Source organism: Geotrypetes seraphini, chromosome 3, assembly GCF_902459505.1.
Source record: "Geotrypetes seraphini chromosome 3, aGeoSer1.1, whole genome shotgun sequence".
NCBI classification, from domain to species: Eukaryota; Metazoa; Chordata; class Amphibia; order Gymnophiona; family Dermophiidae; genus Geotrypetes; species Geotrypetes seraphini.
This window is the reverse complement of record NC_047086.1, coordinates 75437217-75459759: the sequence shown is the minus strand read 5'-3', so window position 1 is coordinate 75459759 and position 22543 is coordinate 75437217. Positions and strand designations below refer to the sequence as shown.

General features: G+C 43.1%; 1 protein-coding gene across 5 annotated transcripts in view; it reads left to right on the top strand.

The window, feature by feature from the left end:
- The window catches only part of ARHGEF10 (Rho guanine nucleotide exchange factor 10), a 345472-nt gene that overhangs the window by 49721 nt on the left and 273208 nt on the right, over positions 1 to 22543 (top strand). For all 5 annotated transcript variants that reach the window (XM_033938128.1, XM_033938130.1, XM_033938132.1 and 2 more), the window contains one exon: positions 3582 to 3664. In XM_033938128.1, the coding sequence (XP_033794019.1) occupies positions 3625 to 3664 (40 nt within the window). In that variant the 5' untranslated portion in view covers positions 3582 to 3624. The remainder of the gene's footprint in view (positions 1 to 3581; positions 3665 to 22543) is intronic.

Sequence of the window (22543 nt, the reverse complement as noted above, 5' to 3'; positions counted from 1 at the left end):
CAAAGGGGGGGGGGGCAGGCCTTCAAAGGGGGAGGGACAGGCCTTCAGGGGTGGGATGCAGGCCTTAAGGGGAGGGACAAGCCTTCAAGGGGGGACAGGCCTTCAAGGGGGACAGGCAGGCCTTCAGGGATGGGATGCAGGCCTTCAAGGGGGGACAAACCTTCAGGGAGGAAAACAGGCCTTCAGGGATGGTGGCACAGGCCTTCAGGGGGGAACAGACCTTCAGGGGAGGGGGGCCCTGGTCTAGAAGTGCACAGGGGGAGGGAGGGAAGGGGGGTTCAAAGAGACATGCATATGCCGGACTTTTTTTTGGGGGGGGAAATAATGGGTCTAAAAATAGAGGATAGGGAGAGATGATACAAGGGATGGTGTGGAGGGGGGATAGAGATACTGGATAGGAGGGTAGTTGGGAAGTGAAAGGGAGAAATGGTGGACCCTGGGGTGGTGGGGAAGGAGGGAGAGATGCTGGATGAAAGGATAGTTGAGAAAAGGTGAATCTTTGGATGGAGACAAAAAAAAGATGCCAGACCTCCGGGGGAGGGAAGGGGAGGACAGAGATGGCAGATGGATGGTTAGCACGGAGAAAGAAGAAAGTAGGAGACCCTGGCAAGCAAGTTATCAGAAGACAACCATAGCCTGGGGCCAACAAGATTTGAATATTGACCAGAAAACAAAAGGTAGAAAAACTAATTTTATTTTCTGTTTTGTGATTACAATATGTCAGGTTTGAAATGTGTATCCTGCCAGAGCTGATGTTAGACTGCAAACGTGAGCTAGGATTTAACAGAGAGAGGAAAAGTCCTTTTTGTTTTTTTTATTTTGTTTAGACCACAGCGCCAGTGTGGTTAGGAGAAGCCAAAGGGGGTGAAGAAGCTATAAAATAAACCCACCAGGATGTTTGAAAAAAACACCCAATTGGGCAGGAAAATTGAATCGAATTGAAAAACCAATTCAATAGGCTGAAACAAATTGAAATTTTTTTTTTCTGAATCGGGCAGCACTTGTGTATATGTTTATATAGGTATAGAGAAAACATTCTATGTACGCCAGAAAGAATCTCTCCTTGATTCAATGCATATATTACAGCTTAGGAATGATATTCTTTACTCTCATGATACTGTACTGTATGTGCAAAACTAATCCACTTGGAGATATTGCTCTCCTTCTGAAAAGAAATACCACTTCAGCTTTCATACCATTCTAAATTTGAATAGTGTAGCATACAAGGACTCTCCTGAATAGTGATATTTAATTAGACTTTTGGATCATCTGGGCTGCAAGAATGAAAATTCTCTACCTTCTTAAGAGAAAAGAAACAAGTAATAAAATGGTACCCTTCCCTTTTTCACCATTTTCAAGCTCATGTACTTTAAGTCTATGGAGAACTGTCTGTGAATTAACATAGTGGTCCATCTAGCCCATTATCCTGTTTCCACAGTGGCCAATCCAGGTCACAAATACCCGGCAAAAACCCAAATAGTAGCAACATTCCATGCTACCGATCCCAGGGCAAGCAGTAAAGGTTTCCCCTGCTTACCATCGACAGCTGAATATTGATCCCAATATTACTAAGAATTAAGATAAGTGCTGTACTATTACATCTTGTAATTTCTTGTTGCCACATGTGATTTTTGGAGTCTTTTTGGCCAAGGATAAGAGTTGTTTCTCTGGGGGTCTGCTATAAGTATTGTCTTGGCGGTCCTCCACCTGTGCTGAGGTCTTATTCCTTCTTATAAACAAAAAATAACTTGGAAAAAATATTACAGACACAGTAAGTTTCAATTGGTTCCACTGTATTTTTGTATCCCAATATTATTAAGCCAGTGATATAGCAATTCCTTCAATCTGACTTCTTCCAAACTGGGAATATCACTTACGGGTGTTTTTATTTACTAAAAGGCATAAAGCCCTAAAGCACATTTAGTGCACGAGCAAAGGCTTACCGCAAAACCATGTAAACATACTTTGTGGTATTTTGCCTTTTAGCATGTGCTAAACTGTTTTATTAGCTAATTTTTTAAAATATCTTTTGGTGGGGTATATGATGGACAGAGAATGAGTGTGAAAACATCCAGCTGGTGCATTCTGATTAGTGCACGCTGACTGGATCAGTGTTTCCCAAGTCTGTCCTGGAATACCCCTATGGCAGTTAGGTTTTAAGGATATTCTCAGCGAATATACATGAAATTGATTTGCTTATACTGTCTGTTATATGCAAATCTCTTTCATTCATATTCATTGTAGATATCCTGAAAACCTAAATGACAAGGGGGTACTCCAGGACTGACTTGGAAAACGCTGAACAAGATAATACAGGAGCCTTAGTGCCTCCTAAATAGGAGGTGGTAAATTCGCCTTTATTAATATGTTGCAGGTGCAGTGCAAAAATGTAAACAGCGCACAACCTGCAGATAAAAATCCTAAAAAGCCTACAAAATATGTTACAGGAAAGCTTCAAGTTCAATTTATTTAATATACCGCAAATATAAAACCAAGGTAAATCTAAGCGGTTTACAATAAAATGTAAAAAGAATTAAAAAAAAAAAAAAAGAAGAATAAAAAAAGAAAATGGGGTAGAAAAAAAAAGAAAGACAAAACATGAATGTAAGACAACCATAGAAACATCAGGAAAGAGAGGAATTGGTAGGTAACAAACAAAAAAAAAAAAAAGAAAAGGTTGGGTAGAGGGAAGGAATATATGATGAGGTTAGGGATGGAAAAAAAAAATTGAGTTCTTTCTGCTCACAGTAAGTGAAATGAAAAATGGCTTAGCATGCAGGAAAGTCCCACATTAAAAAACACTAATCCCAGATTGTAGTGAACTTTAGTAAAAAGGCCCCTTAAAGTCCCAGAAGTAAGTACCTACAAGAGAACTGGAGAACACATACTGAGGGGCTAGTTGAGAGCCACTGCTATTGGAACATGCTAATATCTCTGTAAAAACCCTACCCTAGGACTGATATTGCAGCAGTTTATACACTCTGGAAAATGCCCGTCATGTAGGTACTACATATGTATCCCAGAAATGTTTATTCTGCATAATCATTTTATCTGCTTTTAAGTATTAATTCTAGTGTGTGTCACATGCCAGATATAATTCCATTAAAGGTTAATTCAGGTTATCAGTGTGCTTTTTGATTTCGTACTCGCCAAAAATTCAGATATGGGCGAAATGGAGGGAAGGTGGGGTTCATGGAAAAGAGAAGAAAACGTGTAAAAGTAGAGCGACTCAATGAGCTCATTGTTTTTAAGGTAAAACAAAAATCACTGTACTGTGAAGTTATTAAGGGTGTTATTTGGTAGGAAAATGGTGTCACAGCTGTGGAAATCTTTATTTAACCTCTGTGGTGATAAGTGCAGCAGTGATTTTTGTGCTGATAGCTGAAATGATCAGTATAATACAGTGCAAGACTCGGCAACCTCACCATTATAAGATGAGTAATCATGTAGGTTTTCTCCCATTTTGGCCTTTATTATATGAAGGTTTTCTCTGATGAATATCTGGATTTTAATACCATATCAGCATGTTTTATTTAGCCAAATTTTAAAAGCTGTTATTTTTTTATGTTTCTTTCTTGCAGGCTTGTCCTTTTCATTATTGAGGGGAAGTTCTTACTAGGCAATATGGACAATACAGAAGAATTTCCTCCCCCACCACCTGAAGGTAATTTGAAATTTCAATTTGACTTTAACTTAGAAATTTGGGGGGGAACTCATAGACTGCCCAGTATCCCTGGTCTCTGTTTCATTGTCCACCTACTTGCCGATTGGTCCAAATATTCCGAGGGGAGGAGTTAATACTGGCATTGTCCTCAGTTTGTGGTATTTTGTCATGGGCACTCTTTCATTGCTGGCTTGGCCTGATGGCTCAGTGGCATATTCTAAACTAAGGGGAACCACAGGTACAAGGGGGCACTCGGAGAAATTGAAAGGGGAAAGGTTTAGAACAAACGCCAGGAAGTTCTTTTTCACTCAGAGGGTGGTTGATACATGGAACGCGCTGCCGGAGGATGTGATAGGCAGAAGTACGCTACAGGGCTTCAAAGAAGGTCTGGACAGGTACCTGGAGGACAAAGGGATTGAGGGGTACAGATAGGAGTAGAGGTAAGGTTATAGGGACAGGATTAGAGGTAAATTACAAAATTAGTCAGAGACCACTGTTCAGGCAGTGGGCCTGATGGGCCGCCGCGGGAGCGGACCGCTGGGCAGGATGGACCTCTGGTCTGCCCCAGCGGAGGCAACTTCTTATGTTCTTATGTGTCATACAGAAAACTTGTTTTTGCTATTCAGGCCTAGCTTTAGCTCCTTGGGTTAGCTGTGAAAGCACTAATGGAAGAGGGAATCTTGGATATTGCTGAATGGTGACACCTGCTGACTGAGATCAGGGTGCTTACTATGTGCTGGACATCCAAATCCATTTCCTGATCAATGACCCTCTTACTGCAGTGGCTAAGGTAGGGTAGCTAAGAAAATGGGAGAAATTTTTTGGAAAATTACAGATGAAAGTTCATGGCACAATAGAGGCCTGCTGTAGTTCACCTGGAATCTCAAAGAAACAAGAGAAAAGGTACTGAACCAAATACAGTACAGCAGTGGTTCCTGACCCTGTCCTGGAGGTCCACCAGGCTAATCGGGGTTTCAGGCTAGCCCTAATGAATATGCATGAGAGAGATTTGCATATAATGTAAGTTGCTGGCATGCATGAGAGAGATTTGCATATAATGTAAGTTGCAGGCATTCATTAGGGCTATCTCAAAAACCCGATTGGCCTGGTGTTCCTCAAGGACAGGGTTGGGAACCACTGCAGTACAGTCAAGCAGTGCAACTTTTTAAGCCATTGAACTGAATCATTGAATCAGTCTGTGACAAAGGATGTTATAACCCTAATGTTGTTGAGTTCCATTTGGATACAAACCAGACCCTCTCCATGGGATTTCTATCTGTTATAGCCAGGGATCTCAAAGTCCCTCCTTGAGGTCCGCAATCCAGTTGGGTTTTCAGGATTTCCCCAATGAATATGCATGAGATCTATATGCATGCACTGCTTTCAACAAATAAAACAGAGGAAACAAAACCACAAACTCAAACGCAAAAAGACAAAGTGGAATTGTCCCAATCAGAATGGTGAGCACTAAAAAAAGTGTCCTTCAACTCATCTGATGAATACATGTCGTTCATCTGTTATCCACGCTCCAGAGTTACTCGCTTTGTAGAGAGTGTGTGCTACTTTGTATCTCATGTGATTTTCCCATACAACCTTTAAAGGCTCATAAGACTCCTGAGGCAGGCCGGTTGGGCCGAAACATGTACATGTTGGGTCGTTGAGTCTTTGGATATATATACAAGATATTGAACCAATAAAGATATTTGTATTCATCAGATGAGTTGAAGGACACTTTTTTTTAGTGCTCACCATTCTGATTGGGACAATTCCACTTTGTCTGTTTGCACTGCTTTCAATGCATATTCTTTGGGGAAATCCTGAAAACCCGACTGGATTGCGGCCCTCAAGGAGGGACTTTGAAATCCCTGTGTTATACTGTATAAAGTGGGAGTTTTAGCTCTGTTTCAGCATCAGATAGTGAGCTTTCTTGTTAATTATTAGATGGTTCAATTAGAGAATGACACGGTGACAAAATTCATCACCGTTCCCGTCCCCGCGGACAACCGTGGGAAATAATCCCATGTCATTTTCTAGTGTCTATTTCAACCTCGGTCCTTCTACACCAGCATTCTTCAAAGCAAAGCTTGAGGGTCAGTGGTTGTGGCCATTCATACTCTGATTCTTATGTGAGCCAAGGATAATGAAGCCATTGTGACATCACTGATGTGATTGGCTCTTAGGCACTGGTGGAATGAGGCATTATGACATCACAATATCTGCTCTGGATACCAGAGACTGTCATTCTGTAGTGTCTATCTCAACCTCAGTCCTTCTACACCAGCATTCTTCAAAGCAAAGCTTGCGGGTCAGTGGTCGTGGCCATTCATACTCTGATTCTTCCCTCTCTCCTTAAAGAATGACATGGAGATGGTTTCCCGCGGTTATCCGCGGGGACGGGAACGGTGATGAATTTTGTCACCGTGTCATTCTCTAGGTTCAATCACTCCTATTTCCTAATCGTGGATCCTAATAATTGAGGACTAGTGTGTGATTAAGTAGAGAAATAATTTCCTATTATAATTTGAATTATTTTTTGGATGGTAATTTCAATACTATGTTATCTTAATTACACTTTCTGTACAAGATGATATGCTTGTTAAGTAATGTGAAAACTTATAAATAAATAAATAAATAAAAAAAAGTGGGAGTTATTTTGTATTTTTCCAGTGCTGGAGATTGTGGTAATGTATTCTTCTCTTCAGCCCCTTCACCTGCATTTTCTTGATGATGTCTTTTTTTCCTAGGATGCTGAATTAACTATCTCTTACTTGTTTGTGCCTTTTGCTATGTCACAGACTCTGACAAGGCCCACATGTGATCTTAAGCTTTTCCTCTTGGTACACTATCAAAGATTCTTTGTGCTCATCTCCTGCTTTTTTTTTTTTTTTTTTAGTTTCCAGTATAATTTTTGTACTGTTTACATTATCCCTGTGGAGGCTCCATTATGGCTCTAATTCGCAAAATCATCAATAAAGTAAAACATGAATAAATAGTTTAAGAAACTGCCATACATCTGTCGGACTGTCTTTAATCCATACTTGTTAATATACATAATATCAAGCAAAGGCTTTCTTTACTGCTCTGGCTTGCACTAATTCCTGCTAATAGGACAAATTTACAAGGATTTTTTTCCTGTAGACACTTAGGAGGTATTTTTAAAGAAATTTTTCCACATGTAAAATGCTGATATCCATGCAGAAAAGGCCTCATAAACCTCCCTAGTTTACTAAGCTGCGGTAGAGATTTTTACCGCAGCCTGGAGTGCTAAATGCTCCGACGCTGCTCAGATGCTCATAGGAATACAGTACTCCCCTGAAATTCAAGGGAGTTATGTTCCAGGAACCCCCGCGAATTTCGAAAAACCACGAATGGGGTTTTTTCCTGTCAAAAGACAGGAGAGGGCAGCTGGAGAGGCAGGAGAGGGCAGCTGGAGCGCCAGCGGGTGAAGAAAATCACTCAACAGTCTGCTCCGACCGTGTCTTCCTGTAGTAAAGTCAGGCTACACCAGTCAGGAGCTGCTTTGACACGCAGCTCCTGATTGGTGTAGCCCGACTTTACTACAGGAAGAGGCGCTCGGAGAAGACCGCGAATGACCGAGTCCACGATTCGCAAATCACGAATTTGCAGGGAAACACTGTACTTGCATATTATTATGTGTATACTTTGCAGTTCTCCCCAGACTGTGCCTACATGTGGTACTTATATGGTAGGCACATCGCCCACACTTATATATTATTTTGTTTTATTCTGGTTAATACATAGGCACTAAGGCATTATGGAAACTGTGAAAGCGGTTTATTTGACTGAACTTGGCAAGTACTTCTGCCTACACATTTGATGTTTTTATTTCATAGCTGGGAATATTTTTGTTTTGATCTCAGTATTTCATTCTCTGTGGGCTAATTTGGGATATCATTCTTTCCTGTTTGAAGGATCCTCAATTCTACTTTTCCTAGTTGGGGGGTGGGGGGGTTTCCAGGTCTGTTCTTTTAACATCTCGCCCATACCCGGCTTATGCTCAAGTTAACAGTTCCCCCCCTCTTTTTTGGGGGGGAAACTTAACTTGGCTTATACTTGCTTGGCTTATATTCAAGTGTGTATTTCAGAGGCATTAAAGGAACCAGACAGAAAGATCCAGGCATATTGGAGCAAGAATAAATTTCTTACCAAGCACTAAATAGTAATTGGTATCTCTGGGCAAACTGAAACAGTCCAGTTCAAGGTCTCCAGATTCCCATTTACCAATAATCAGTCATCTTGGCAATATGTGAATGTTTTATTTTATTTTTTATTTTTCCAGTGCTGGGAGACAGAGAGAGCCAAAAACCAGATTCTCTGTCCCAAATACAAAACTGCACAGTTACTTTATACTGTATAATGTTACAAATCAGTGATTTTCATATGTACATCTCAGAAAAATACAAACATAGTTTGTAGTAATCTTATGCTAAATTGCATCCAGCATGCAGTTAGCAGAAATTGGTCAGAAGGTAAAATGTCAGAACTTGCCCTCTCACTACTTTTTGTAAATGTTCCTTGTACCAGGAATATTATGGGATAATTGTCACTATACACTTCTCCCTTCGTATTCACGGTTTCAGCAATCGCAATTTTGATTGTAATGCAAAAAGCAACTGTTGGGTACTGAGGCTTGATTTGCGACAGGATCTGCAAGAGTTCTAAAAGGCCCCTCTCCGTTTAAAGATTATGATTCTGCTTTCATTCTATACTTGTTTGCAGCATTGGGGGGGGGGGAACAGGAAAAGGGTGAAGTAGTTTTCCAGTTGCTCGATGCGGCCTCCTTCAGCTCTGTCCTGGTGGCTATGGCAGACTACTTGATTAGTGGACCTGCTCTTCTGTATGTCGTTAACTGGGCTTTAATTTAACATGCTTTATTCAGAAATAAAACTAAAGTGCCAAACAGAACATAACCAGTTCAACATATGAATAGAAATCCTTACTTTGATTTCACTCAGTTTTATATGTATGCTATAGTAGAATGTAAAGTTTTAAATCGTGTTTGGTCAGTTGGTTTCCTGGTGACTTTTCCATCATCTTTGTATAGTGACTGGTGGACAAAAAACATTGCTGCTTCCTATTAATTAATTTATGTGCTCTCCACTTCTCAAAATCCTGACATAACAAAGTAGGAGATTTATGTTTTATTTATACACTAGTCTTTAAGCCCGTTACATTAACGGGTGCTAGAATAGATGTGTGTGTGTGTGTGTCTGTCTTTCTTTCTCTCTCTCTCCTTGGCTGCTGTCTGTCTTTCTTTCTGTCTCTCTCTTTCCTTGGCTGTCCATCACCACCCCTTGCCTGCTCCCCAAGTCCAGCAGTAGCTCTTCTCCCTTCCTTTTACCTCCCTCGTGTCCAACAGCACCCCTTCTCCTTTCCTTGCTCTCCCTGAGTGGGCCGGCCTAGCAAACGCCCCATGGCTGCTGCGTTTGCTGGTCTGGGGGTGAGAAGAGGCGTCCCGGCAGCGCAGGAAGTCAGCCAGCATCGGAGATCAGGAGAGAAGGCAGGCAGTGCGCATGTGCGGCACAGAAGCACACATCACGGCGGCAGGGATCACGGCATCGTTAAGTGCACATGCGCGCTTAGGGTTTTATTATAGAGGATGTTAATGTGGTATTCTCTCTAATATTCACCCAGGCGATTTATTAGAAACACCAGGTCTTCTGAAGTCCGGGGTGAGAAATTAATGGTGATATTATTTATTTTCTCAGCTGCCGTCCTTGTCATGATCATGTCTCCACTCTGCCCCCTGTTATGACCACCATTTCTGTCATCCATCCTGCTTCCTGTAATGAATGGCCTTGCACGCCGCCCTCCAGTTCCCCTGATCATAGGATCTCTCTTCTTGCCTTGTTTTGGGGCTAGGGTGCTGGGCTGGTGTGAGACCTTGAATATTAGCGTATGCTCAAGCCTTCACCATGTGCGGGTCCTGGAGCCCTGCGCCGGCCTAGCACGTGGCCTCGGAGTCGGGTAGGAGGGAAGATCTGGGCGTCTTGGGGCAGGATGGATAAAGTGGAGGAGGAAAATGCCAGGGGGAGGGGTGGGTGGTTTGTTGGGAGAATTTTGGTTGTTTGGGTTTTTGTTTTTTTTTAAAAGGGAAAAAACAACAAATGTTAATGTTTTGGAGTTCGTGAAGCAGGGGGTGGGCGATTATTGGAGGAGGGTTATGGGTGATTTTTGGAGAATATACAGTATATTTACTTGGGACGGGTTCTTTGTTGTTTGTAAGACAGTTCTGCATGAGAACGTGTAGTTGGAAAGTTAATTCTTTTGTGTATGTAGTACTTGCACAAGGCTTATTTTAGCTGGGGCATTCTAATAGTAAATGAGGGAGCATTTACATATCTTCAGGGAGCCCTTAAGTAAATGTAAATTATCAGCTGGAAAGATGATGGTTGGAAAGGAGAGCAATTCATTTCAAATACAGCTGGCATTCTGCTTTCATGGAATTTTTTTTTTTTAACTAAGTTAAATGAATTAAGGTATAAGGATTTCCTGACTTCCTTCTCTACAACATAGGAATGAGCAGATTTATTAAAAGTATGCTTGGTCTGCCATAGATAAGGTCTGTCATATTTAGCTGTTTTAGCAAATTTAGGGGAATTTTGATATAGGCTTTTTATTGTTTTATGTATTTATTGTTTGTGTAGAAGCTTGTATCAGGGAGCTGTTTTGCCTGAGTTATTGTAGTTTTTAAAGGGATAATTTATTGGCTGTAGAAGCCATTTAGTTTAAATGATATTCTATTTATAAATTTTATGGTATAGAGGGTAGGTATTTAATTGTTTCATATTATGAATTGAGGTATATATATATATATATATATATATATATGAAATATTATATAGAGATTAATTGTGCTGTTCAGAATGAATGCAGGTCAGGATTATAAGGTTTCGGCCTATGCAGATGATATTTTGCTTCATTTGAAGAATCCTGAGTCTACCATCCTCCATTTACTGGAATTGATTAAACATAGAAACATAGAAACAGACGGCAGATAAGGGCCACGGCCCATCTAGTCTGCCCACCCCAATGACCCTCCCCTACCTTTCTCTGTGAATAGATCCCACGTGTTTATCCCATTTGGCCTTAAAATCAGGCACGCTGCTGGCCTCAATAACCTGAATAAAAGCCCCAAGAGCTAGTCTCGATGGGCGGCATTAACGCGGGACTGGGTGGCCCGCGGTGTCGCCCGTGGGACTAGCTGAGTCAGAGGAGGGGGGCGAGGTAGCGTACCCGAGGAGGGAGCGGTCCGCGTCGCAGCCGAGGTGGATTGTGGGTGGGAGGGATTAAAAGGCGGCTCTCGGAGGACCCGAACAGTTTCGGTCCTCCAAAGCAGCTTTGGCAGCGAACGACAGCAGCAGCAGCAGAACAAAAAACAAAAAGAAAAAGAAAATTTCATTCGGATTGTGCAGCCGAAGTTGCAGAGCGCGCGCGGCTGTTGAGTACAATTGAGCTCTTGGGGGATTGGAAGAGGCAGCCGCTCGCGCTTGCGGCCTACCCTTTCTGCCGCGTGGCGTTCGAGCATGGCGAGGCCTCGGGCCGCCGCCACGGACCCGGCAGAAATTTCATTGATGGCGGGCGACTCCCTCGACGAGGACGAGCACCTCGCGGTGAGTGCGGCTGCTGGGGGGGGCAGGCAGTTGCCTCCGAGGCGCTCCCGTGCATCTGCACGGGCGGCTATAGCGCTGGAGGCAGTGAGGGTGGTGCCGGTTACAAGTCTGGGTTGACGTGTCTTGTTCGGGGCTGTTCTACAGAGATGGAGTGCATTTGTCGGATATAGGCAGTGATCTGTTGTTGGACGACTTCGCCTCCTGTTGTGAGCGAGTGTTGTTTTCCTAGCCGCAGCCCTGTTCCTTATTTTGTTTGGGGGGGGGCCTGTAACTCGTTACAGGCCTGTGGCGGTATCCCGAGCTACTGGCTAATGGGCTCATCAAGGGATGAGCGGTGGGCCGGCTGGGAGCTGTGCCTGGTGGGTCGGATGACCCTGGATAATGGGGCATGTGGGGGACATGCCACCCCTCGGACCCTTGCTTAGAGGGCGGGGTCGGGGGCCAATTACATCCAATGGTAGCTCGGGATCCAGGTCACAATGGTGATACCATTGTTATGGGTTATGGTTAATGTGTTATTTATGGTTGTTAATTTATATATACTTATGTATGTTAAAATGTTATATGAATATGTTTAATATTCAATAAACAGGGCTGCGGCCAGGTACTACCAACAAAGTGTATTGTCTCATTGAGATAGGAAAGGTATGTTGGGAAGGGGGGTAAAGTGTATATAGAAGCGGGTCACTCCAGGTCCCGCTGTTATAAAAGCCCCAAGAGCTAGTCTCGATGGGCGGCATTAACGCGGGACTGGGTGGCCCGCGGTGTCGCCCGTGGGACTAGCTGAGTCAGAGGAGGGGGCGAGGTAGCGTACCCGAGGGGGGGGCGGTCCACGTCGCAGCCGAGGTGGATTGTGGGTGGGAGGGATTAAAAGGCGGCTCTCGGAGGACCCGAACAGTTTCGGTCCTCCAAAGCAGCTTTCCCGCCCGCCCGCCCTTTGTTTGAGGTGTGTAGGGTTGGTGGGACGGCGGTATCCCGAGCTACTGGCTAATGGGCTCATCAAGGGATGAGCGGTGGGCCGGCTGGGAGCTGTGCCTGGTGGGTCGGATGACCCTGGATAATGGGGCATGTGGGGGACATGCCACCCCTCGGACCCTTGCTTAGAGGGCGGGGTCGGGGGCCAATTACATCCAATGGTAGCTCGGGATCCAGGTCACAATGGTGATACCATTGTTATGGGTTATGGTTAATGTGTTATTTATGGTTGTTAATTTATATATACTTATGTATGTTAAAATGTTATATGAATATGTTTAATATTCAATAAACAGGGCTGCGGCCAGGTACTACCAACAAAGTGTATTGTCTCATTGAGATAGGAAAGGTATGTTGGGAAGGGGGGTAAAGTGTATATAGAAGCGGGTCACTCCAGGTCCCGCTGTTAGTGGAAGACTATTCCAGCGATCAACCACCCTTTCAGTGAAAAAGAATTTCCTGGTGTCCCCGTGCAGTTTCTCGCCCCTGATTTTCCACGGATGCCCCCTTGTTGCCGCAGGACCCTTGAAAAAGAAGATATCTTCTTCCACCTCAATGCAGCCCGTGAGATACTTGAATGTCTCGATCATGTCACCCCTCTCTCTGCGTTCCTCAAGTGAGTACAGCTGCAACTTATCCAGCCGTTCCTCGTACGGGAGATCCTTGAGTCCTGATGTTATATCCTCTTCCTCTCTTTTTAATTTGGTTTTTTTTTAATGATGTAATTATTAACTTTCCCTTCCCCCTTCCCCCTAAAGCTCATGTTCGTATTTGTAATTTGTCCATTTAATGTTCACATTTCCCCCCCTCCCCTTATAATAATTTATTTTAACCTTTCTTTTTTAACATTGTATACCGGCCAGGTGTTTGGCGATGGTCAGTATATTATAATTGATAAACTTGAACTTGTCACACCTGAGGCAGTACCAAATATGTCACTGCCCCTGCATATCCCCTTTAATCCTCTCCGTGATCCTTCCTTCCTTCACTCACATCACACACAATCTTCACACATACCCCTACATCTCCTTCACTCCACAATCAAAGCCCCTTCATTTGCACACCTGTGCTTGATCTCACTTGTACCCACACTAAATCCTTCTGCCCCCCCCTCCCGCCCTGTATACATGCACTAGTGGGGGCTTTCTTAAATCTAATACATGAGAGCAGTACTGTGCATCAAACTACTTCTCTTTCTGTGTGGAGAACCAAGGATGCATTGCACATTTACTCATTGGGGACACCGTACAGCCAGTAATTCAAAGCAAGACACTTTGACCCCAGACTGCATAGAAGAGGAAGTAGCAACCCCAGTCATATCACTGCTGCTCAGTGGCGTACCTAGGGGGGGGCGTGGGGGGCGGGCCGCCCCGGGTACCAGCCCTAAGGGGGTGTTCCCGGCCTTGCCGTTCAGTCCCCCGCCACCCCCGAAGGACCGCTCGCCCCCCTGGCCTCCCCGCACCACCTATGAACAGCCGCAGCAGGATCGCGAAGTCAGCGTCAGCATCCCTGCGCTGCTTCCTGCGCCGCGATCCCGCCCCTCCTCTGACGTCAGAGGAGGGGCGGGACCGTGGCGCAGGAAGCAGCGCAGGGATCGCTGACGCTGACTTCGCGATCCTGCTGCGGCTGTTCATAGGTGGTGCGGGGAGGCCAGGGGGGCGAGCGGTCCTTCGGGGTGGGTCGGGGCATCAGGCCTTCAGGGTGGGGCGGGCGGGCAGGCAAGCAGGCAAGCAGGCTTTCAAGGGGGAGGGGGTGACAGGCAGGGAGGCAGGCCTTCAAGGGGGGACAGGCCTTCGGGGGGGGGTGCAGACCTTCAAGGGGTGCAGGCCTTCAAGGGGGGCAGGCAGGCCTTCAGGGGGGTGCAGGCCTTCGGGGGGGGGGTGTAGGCCTTTGGGGGGGTGCAGACCTTCAAGGGGGTGCAGGCCTTCAAGGGGGGAAAGGCAGGCAGGCCTACAAGGGGGGGGGACAGGCCTACAAGGGGGGGGGGGACAGGCCTTCAAGGGGGGGTGCAGGCCTTCAAGGGGGGTGCAGGCCTTCAAGGGGGAGACAGGCCTTCAAGGGGGGGAAAGGCAGGCAGGCAGGCCTTAAAGGGGGGACAGGCCTTCAAGTGGGGGACAGGCCTTCGGGGGGGTGCAGGCCTTCGGGGGGTGCAGACCTTCAAGGGGGGGACAGGCAGGCAGGCCTTCAAGGGGGGGACAGGCCTACAAGGGGAAGGGACAGGCCTTCAAGGGGGGTGCAGGCCTTCAAGGTGGGACAGGCAGACCTTTAAGGGGGGACAGGCCTTTGGGGGGGGACCATGATTTAGAAGTACACGGAGGGAAGGGGGTGTTCAAAGAGACATGCATATGCCAAACTTTGGGGGGGGGGGGAAAGAAATAATGGGTCTGAAAATAGAGGAGAGGGAGAGAGATGATGGACCATGGGATTTAGGGAGGGAAGGAACAGAAAGGGAGAGAAATTGGACACAAGGGATGGTGTGGAGGAGGGATAGAGATACTGGATAGGAGGGTAATTAGGAAAAGAAACGGAGAGATGGTGGACTCTGGGATGGTGGGGAAGGAGGGAGAGATGCCGGATGAAAGGGTATTTAAGAAAAGGTGGATCTGTGGAGGGAGATGAAAAAAAGGAAAGATACCAGACTTCCTGGGAAGGGAAGGGAAATGGAAAGGGAGGACAGAGTTGGCAGATGGATGGTTAGCATGCAGAAAGAAGGAGACCCTGGCAAGCAAGTTATCAGAAGAAAACCAGAGCCTTGGACCAACAAGATTTGAAATATAACCAGACAACAAAAGGTAGAAAAATTAATTTTATTTTCTGTTTTGTGATTATAACATGTCAGATTTGAAATGTGTATCCTGCCAGAGCTGATGTTGGACTGCAAACGTGAGCTAGGATTTAACAGAAAGAGGAAAAGTCCTTTTTGTTTCTTTATTTTATTTACACCACAGCGCCAGTGTGGTTAGGAGAAGCCAAAGGGGGTGAAAAAGCTATAAAACCCACCAGGAGTTTTGAAAAAAATCACCCAACTGGGCAGGAAAATCGAATTGAAAAACCAATTCAATAGGGCTGAATCGAATCAAAAATTTTTTTTCCTGTATCTGGCAGCATTAGTTTGCGCTACTGTCTTAGACTTTAGGACCTGGGATTGGGGAGAGATGGCATCCTCAGTACTTCTTATTTTAATGTATTTTTTTTCTGGGAACTTATCAGTGTTGCAGTGTTGCAGCTCGAATGGCTAGGAGGTTGTCGAACAGTTTTTTTCTTTTGACGTTTTTGGTTGGAGGGTACCAAAAACGTCAAAAGAAAAAAACTGTTCGACAACCTCCTAGCCATTCGAGCTGCAACACTCGACCCCCAACTCTACAACCAATTGATATCAACCACAGACTGCAAAACCTTCAAAAAGAAATAAAAACCCTTCTATTCAAAAAACACATAAAACCGAACTAACACAATCAGAACTGTCCCAAGCATCACCTGCAACTACTCCATATGTACTTCTAATGTCATGACAATTTAGACATAATTTATGTTATGTTATGTTGGGAATAATGGTTACATATATGAGGTTCAATAAAAGAAAATTTTCACTGCCTGTTTCTATTCTGACCATTTATTCCATTTCATGGTTATTGCAAAAAAAAAAAAAAAAAAAAATTTTTACATGGGGGGGGGGGGTGTCAAAAAATGATGGGCCCCGGGTGCCACATACCCTAGGTACGCCACTGCTGCTGCTTTTAAGGTTTCAATTTAAGGAAGCCTGCATTGGTGCAGGGGTACCACCTGGTCTCCTGCAGTAGTTCCGTGAAGAAGGATTTCCGTGGAAAGTGCTGAATTTTGTGGGCTGGCCATGGAATTGAAGGAGACTGGAGCATTGCTTATAAAGGATTTGGATGGACAGGTTTTTGTTTTTTTTTTTGTTTGTTTTGAGTAAGTTTTGGGAATGAATTTTGTCTGCTGTCTTTGCTGATTGGTTGTTAGAGAATGTCAATCAGCATGCTGCTGTATTATATAGGCTGAAGCTGGAGCAATCTGCAGAATGAGCTTGATATGTGGTAAAAGTTCCAGGTGTATTATGTGGCACCTTGTAAATTATGAAGGAGCAGCTTAATCAGTTAGTTTCTCTTCGTGGCTATAGAATTGCAGAAGCCCGGGAACACTGGTCATAGGAAGAATTTACCATATCTGATCTTCTGAAACTGCTCAAGGAATAAATGAAGCCCATATTTCACTTTGAGGAAGGCGATAACAGTAGCACAAAGCTTGTTTTGAATCAGTGCATTTCCTGACTCGAGCATCTCCATTGAAGGCAGCTGGTCTTTGACTGAGCTGAACTATTTGTGAATATTGTCTGGTTTCAGCAACACATAACTGATGATAAAAAAAAAAAACTTAGCCAAGTACGGGTTAGGCGGGATGGGGGAAGAGGGGAATGAGAACAGAATATGAATTGTAGCTATGAATAGTCTCTTGTCACAAAAGCTGTTTTCTACTAGATGCTTTGAAGTTGTTGTTTTTTATTTTTATTTTTTATTTTTGAAAACCAGTTGAGATTAAGAAGGAAGATTGTTTTAAAGCATATTACTGGACATATAAGGGATAATTTCATAATGAGAAAATAGCACCCTTTTTCATAAGGGCAACAGAGGTGTGAATGGGCTTTTAAATTGGCTCCTGCAATAACCCACCCAGCAATAGAACGCAAGCGTGCTCACACTAATTCACACCTACTCCCGCAGGTGCATTCTATAACACAGTTCCTATTTTATAAAGAAAAGCAGGTGCCTAATTTTTCTTATAGAATTCTAGTGCAACTTGCTTAAATATAAATTGTGATCCCTTATACCAGCCCTATAGCTGGTGTAATTGCTTGGGATTGGGTTTATATTATTCAATAATTTACATGTGCACCTCTGAACTCTGCCCAAATTTTTAATTTGCATTTATAGATTTTTGAATTATGTTTTTTAATGTCACTTTATAGTTATGAGTTTAGTGCTATGGCATATTTACAGTATATGATAATAAATGGGTCTCTGTTTAAGAGTCAGATGGTGTTATAGGCTGTTCTGGGAGCTTTGAGGCTTGATGTAAAAAAAAAATAAATAATAACCCTGGCTCTTTCCTACGTGTAAGCAAAAATAAGCAGATTATAAAAGTGTTGGATATATAAGCTCAAGAAGGTGATTTGTTCCCTTTTTTCACTTGTATATTTATAAAATGGACATTACGTTTGTTGTGTTGGTACTGCCATTGTCTGTATATTTGTTATTTAGATGATCTTATGATTTTACTAACTTCTTGTTTTATGTATTTATTAATGGTTATTACTTTGTCCCTGATGCAGCCTTTAGGAGGGCGAAACATGGCCATGTCAGCTTTTTAATGTGTTTTTATACTTCTGGTGATGGGCAGTCTTTTATGTCCTGTTGTTTTCTGCTGACAGATATCTTGTATCAGTCTGCTTTGTCTTACTGTCGTTCAGGATCTTACAGATTGTCTGCCTTGCTGTGTATTTATTTTATTTTAAAAATTTATATACAATCTACAATTAAGCAGTTTACAGAGTGTGAACATAAAAACTTAGGAATAAACATAATAAAGCAAAATCTTTAAAACAACTACTCTTAAAATAACCCACTGTGCCACTGAAAACCTTGGACATTTCACAAAAATGCTGTAACAAATGATTGCGTTTTCAATCATTTTTTAAATCTTAACTGGTCAGAAGACACCTGTAACTGTCCCACCAATGCATTCCATAGCTTAGTGCCTGCAATACAAAAAGCAGCTGCTCTGGTTTCAATATATCTACCTCGCATTATTGGTTCCAAAAACTTTTTATTTTCAGATCTTAAAGCTCTACTAGGCTGATAAGGTACCATCACACTAGTAAAGTACCATGGTGCTTGGTGGTAGACAGAGCATAAGAATTGCTGCTGCTGGGTCAGACCAGTGGTCCATCGTGCCCAGCAGTCCCGCGGCGACCCTTAGGTGAAAGACCACTGCCCTAACTAAGACTAGCTTGGTTCAGCAGGAACTTGTCTAACTTTGTCTTGAATCCCTGGAGGGTGTTTTCCCCTACGACAGCTTCCGGAAGAGCGTTTCAGTTTTCTACCTTTCTGGGTGGAGAAGAACTTCCTTACGTTTGTACGGAATCGATCTCCTTTTAACTTTAGAGAGTGCCCTCTCATCCTCTCTACCTTGGAGAGGGTGAACAACCTGTCTTTATCTACTAAGTCTATTCCCTTCATTATCTTGAATGTTTCGATCATGTCCCCTCTCAGTCTCCTCTTTTCAAGGGAGAAGAGACCAAGTTTCTCTAATCTCTCACTGTACGGCAACTCCTCCAACCCCTTAATCATTTTAGTCGCTCTTCTCTAGACCCTTTCGAGTAGTACCATGTCCTTCTTCATGTACAGTGACCAGTGCTGGACGCAGTATTCCAGGTGAGGGCATACCATGGCCCGGTACAGCGGTATGATAACCTTCTCTGATCTGTTTTTGATCCCCTTCTTAATCATTCCTAGCATTCTGTTCGCCCTTTTTGCCGCTGCCGCGCATTGCGCAGACAGCTTAATTGACTTGTTGACCAGTACTCCCAAGTCTCTTTCCTGGGGGGTCTCTCCGAGTACTGCACCGGACATCCTGTCTTCGTGTATAAGATTTTTGTTACCGATATGCATCACCTTACACTTATCCACATTAAACCTCATTTGCCATGTCACGGCCCATTTCTCGAGTGTGTTTATGTCACATTGCAGTTTGATGAATTAAAGAAATAACTCTTGGACTCGAAATGTAACCAGTAGCCAATGCATTATCTTGAAAACAAGTGTAATATGGGCTGTTCTTTCAACACTCAGAATACAGAAAAGTAGAAGGATCCGCCCTGTAAGGCAAAGTAGACACACAGAGACATCAGTCCAGTCCAAAAGGAAAGCCTTTATTGTACGAGTATAAGTCCCAACAAGGATCCAGATTTCGACAATATGACAATTGTCTTCTTCAGGGGACAAAAATATTACATAAAAACAAATAAAAGGACAAAGAAAGGAAAGGTAGATGTCTTAAGCAACCAATATAAGACCTTTATTATAAAAGCGTCCAACAAGGATCCAAGTTTCGGCATCTACAATGCCTTTATCAGGGGACACTGAGACATAGTCTGATATGCATATTTGGATCAAGATACTACGGTGTCTGTAATTGAATCTGATGGCATCGTAAATGCCGAAACGTGGATCCTTGTTGGGACATTTTTATAATAAATGTCATATATTGGTTGCTTAAGACATTTTCCTTACCTTTCTTTGTTCTTCTCTCACGAGGCAAGCACTCTCTGTTCTATAAAAACAAATAAAACATTTTTGAATATACAGTCAGATATCCAAATAACTCTTTACTGATAAATAATCAAAACGCCATGACACCAGGTTAAAAAAGATAGATAATCCAAAGGGAACAAACATCATAATTGGATCCTTGTTGGGACTTATAGTTTCAAGGTTTATTAAAATTTGATCGAGTAGCTTATCCAATTTCTAAGCGAGATACAAATTAAAATATAATAGGGAAAATGAAAACAAAAAAATGACTAGAATAAAAACACCACACAGGACAATAATGGCTTCCCTTTTAGACTGGATTGACGTCTCGTTTGCCCCTTTTTTGTGTGTCTACTGTTCTTTCAACACTCATAACCAACCTTGCGATTGCATTTTGTACTAACTGTAATGCCATGCTTTCTTTTGACTCTTACCTGATGCCAGGCAATATTTTTTATACTGAAGGTGTTCACATTAAATTTACTATCTTTTGAGTTAGATGCACTGAGTCTTTGATTCAATTTCTGAAACAGCTCAAGACACATTTATTTGCAAGTACTGCTCTGAAAATATGACTTATTTGAATTGAAGATTATGTGGAGATCGTAATGGATTGATTTGATATTGTTCCAATTGCTTTGTTTTTGTTTCATTGTGTTAGGTTACAGTATCAACATACATTAAAAAAATCAATATAGATTAGTCAGATAGTGTGGGCCATAAGGGGAAAATTCTATATAGGACGCCGGTTTCTGCAGCTGCCTAAGAAGCAGCTGAGAATTGCACACTGGCGTCCTATACAGAATCGTGTTTGCCTTAAGTGACAGATGCCCAACCTTTCAGTTTAATGTTCGGCCAGAGGGACACACCCACCCTCTGGCCACTGGCCCACCACTCCAAAATGGCCTTGGGTACCTGGGTCAACCGGAATCTTAGGCTTTCTTCCCGTTGCACCTTCCCCCCTAATCCTAGTATTTTTGGAAAGAGTGAACAAGTGATTCGCATCTATCCTTTCCACTCCATTCATTAATTTATAGACCTCTTATCACCCCTGAGCCGTCTCTTCTCCAAGCTGAAGAGACCTTGCTGCTTTAACCTTTCCTGATAGGGAAGTCATTCCATCCCATTTATCATTTTTTACACCCATCTCTGTAGCTTTTCTAATTCCGCTCTATCTTTTTTGAGATGCCGCGACCAGAGCTGCACACAGTATTCGAGGTACGGCTGTACCATAGAGTGATACAAGGGCATTGGAACATTTTTCATCTTTGTTTTCCATTCCTTTCCTGATAATTCTTAACATTCTATTTGCTGTTTTAGCCACCGCCGCACACTGAACTGAGGGTTTCAACATATCCGCAACAATGACACCTAGATCCTTTTCCTGGGCAGTGACTCCTAACATAGAACCCAGCATTACATAGCTATAGTTCGGGTTCCTCTTTCCCACATGCATCACTTAGTACTTGCTCACATGAAACATCTGCCGGTTTGATGCCCAGTCTCCCAGGCTCACAAGGTCCTCTTGCAATTTTTCACAATCCTTTTGTTATTTAACAACTTTGAACAATTTTGTGTCATCAGCAAATTTAATTTTCTCACTAGTTATTCCTATCTCCAGATCATTGATAAATCTGTTAAAAAAAAAACAGCGGTCCCAGCACAGACTCCTGGGAAACCCCACTATTTACTCTTCTCCGTTGAGAATATTGACCTTTTAAATCTACTCTCTGTCTTATCAAGCTGCATCTTTATAATGACAGGAGTTGCCATACAACTTATTTTGAGGAATTGGAAGAACTGTGTTAGATTAAATTACACTTTCTGGTGGGAATCTCTCTGTTTATACTTTTAAAATGGAACATTCGATGGTCGCACAAAAGGGACTGTATAAGAAATTTATCTATGTTTAGGAAGCATTGACTAAGTTCTGTAAGGAATGATAATTGATTTTATTTTATTAACCCATAAGCATACACATCCAGGGTGGGTGGGAGGGGGGAGAGTTTCGCATTAGAATTTCATTCGGGGAATATATGGAGGGTTTCTTGTAGGTAAGTACTTTTTCTGATTATTTGGTGTGGAGGTGGGGGAAATAGTTATACATTAATGTCTATAAGTTTAATGTGCATTTCAAGTAAACTTATGTATATTGAAATTGTTTGTTTGCACTATGGTAGTTTGGAAATTTAATAAAGATTTACTAAATGCCTAAAAAAAAAAAAGCTGCATCTTGTTACAAGGATTTAAATTCTTTAATCGCGACTTCTAGTTTCTATCAACTATTTAGGAGACCTTTTAAAACATATTTGTTCACAAACTCCTTAGGTTACTTTATCTATTATAGTTACTTTATTTTGTAAACCGCATAGAACTTAATGGTTTTGCAGTATAGAAGTAAGTTTTTGCTATGTTATGTTTTTTGTCTCAACCAGTTCTTAATCCATAATAGGACATTACCTCCTATCACATGACTTTCTGATTTCCTCAGAAGTCTTTCATGAGGCACTCTTATCAAATGCCTTTTGAAAATCTAAATGCACAATATCAACTCGCAGCAACTATTCACTATCGGCTCTGCACAGTGTAGGAGCATGGGAAGACCGCTCCTGCACTGGTTCACCACTGGACCACTGGGGATTTTAAAGGTATGTGGAGGAGGTGGGAGGGAGGTAAGAGTTGTAACAGTCGGCCAGGACAGGAAGCGGGAGGGATCCCTCCTGTCCTGGCCCACTGCTGGCCTACCAGGGAATTGAAAGGTAAGCAGGGGAGGCGGGAGGGAAGTGAAAGCTTTTAGACTCAGCCGGTACAGGAGGTCTTACGGCAGGCTCAGCGGAGGCCTCCAACAGATCTGGGAGGTGGTGGGTGGGTGCTGACCCGAATATAAGCCGAGATTCCAATTTTTGGACCATTTTTTTGGCCCCCAAATCTCAGCTTATATT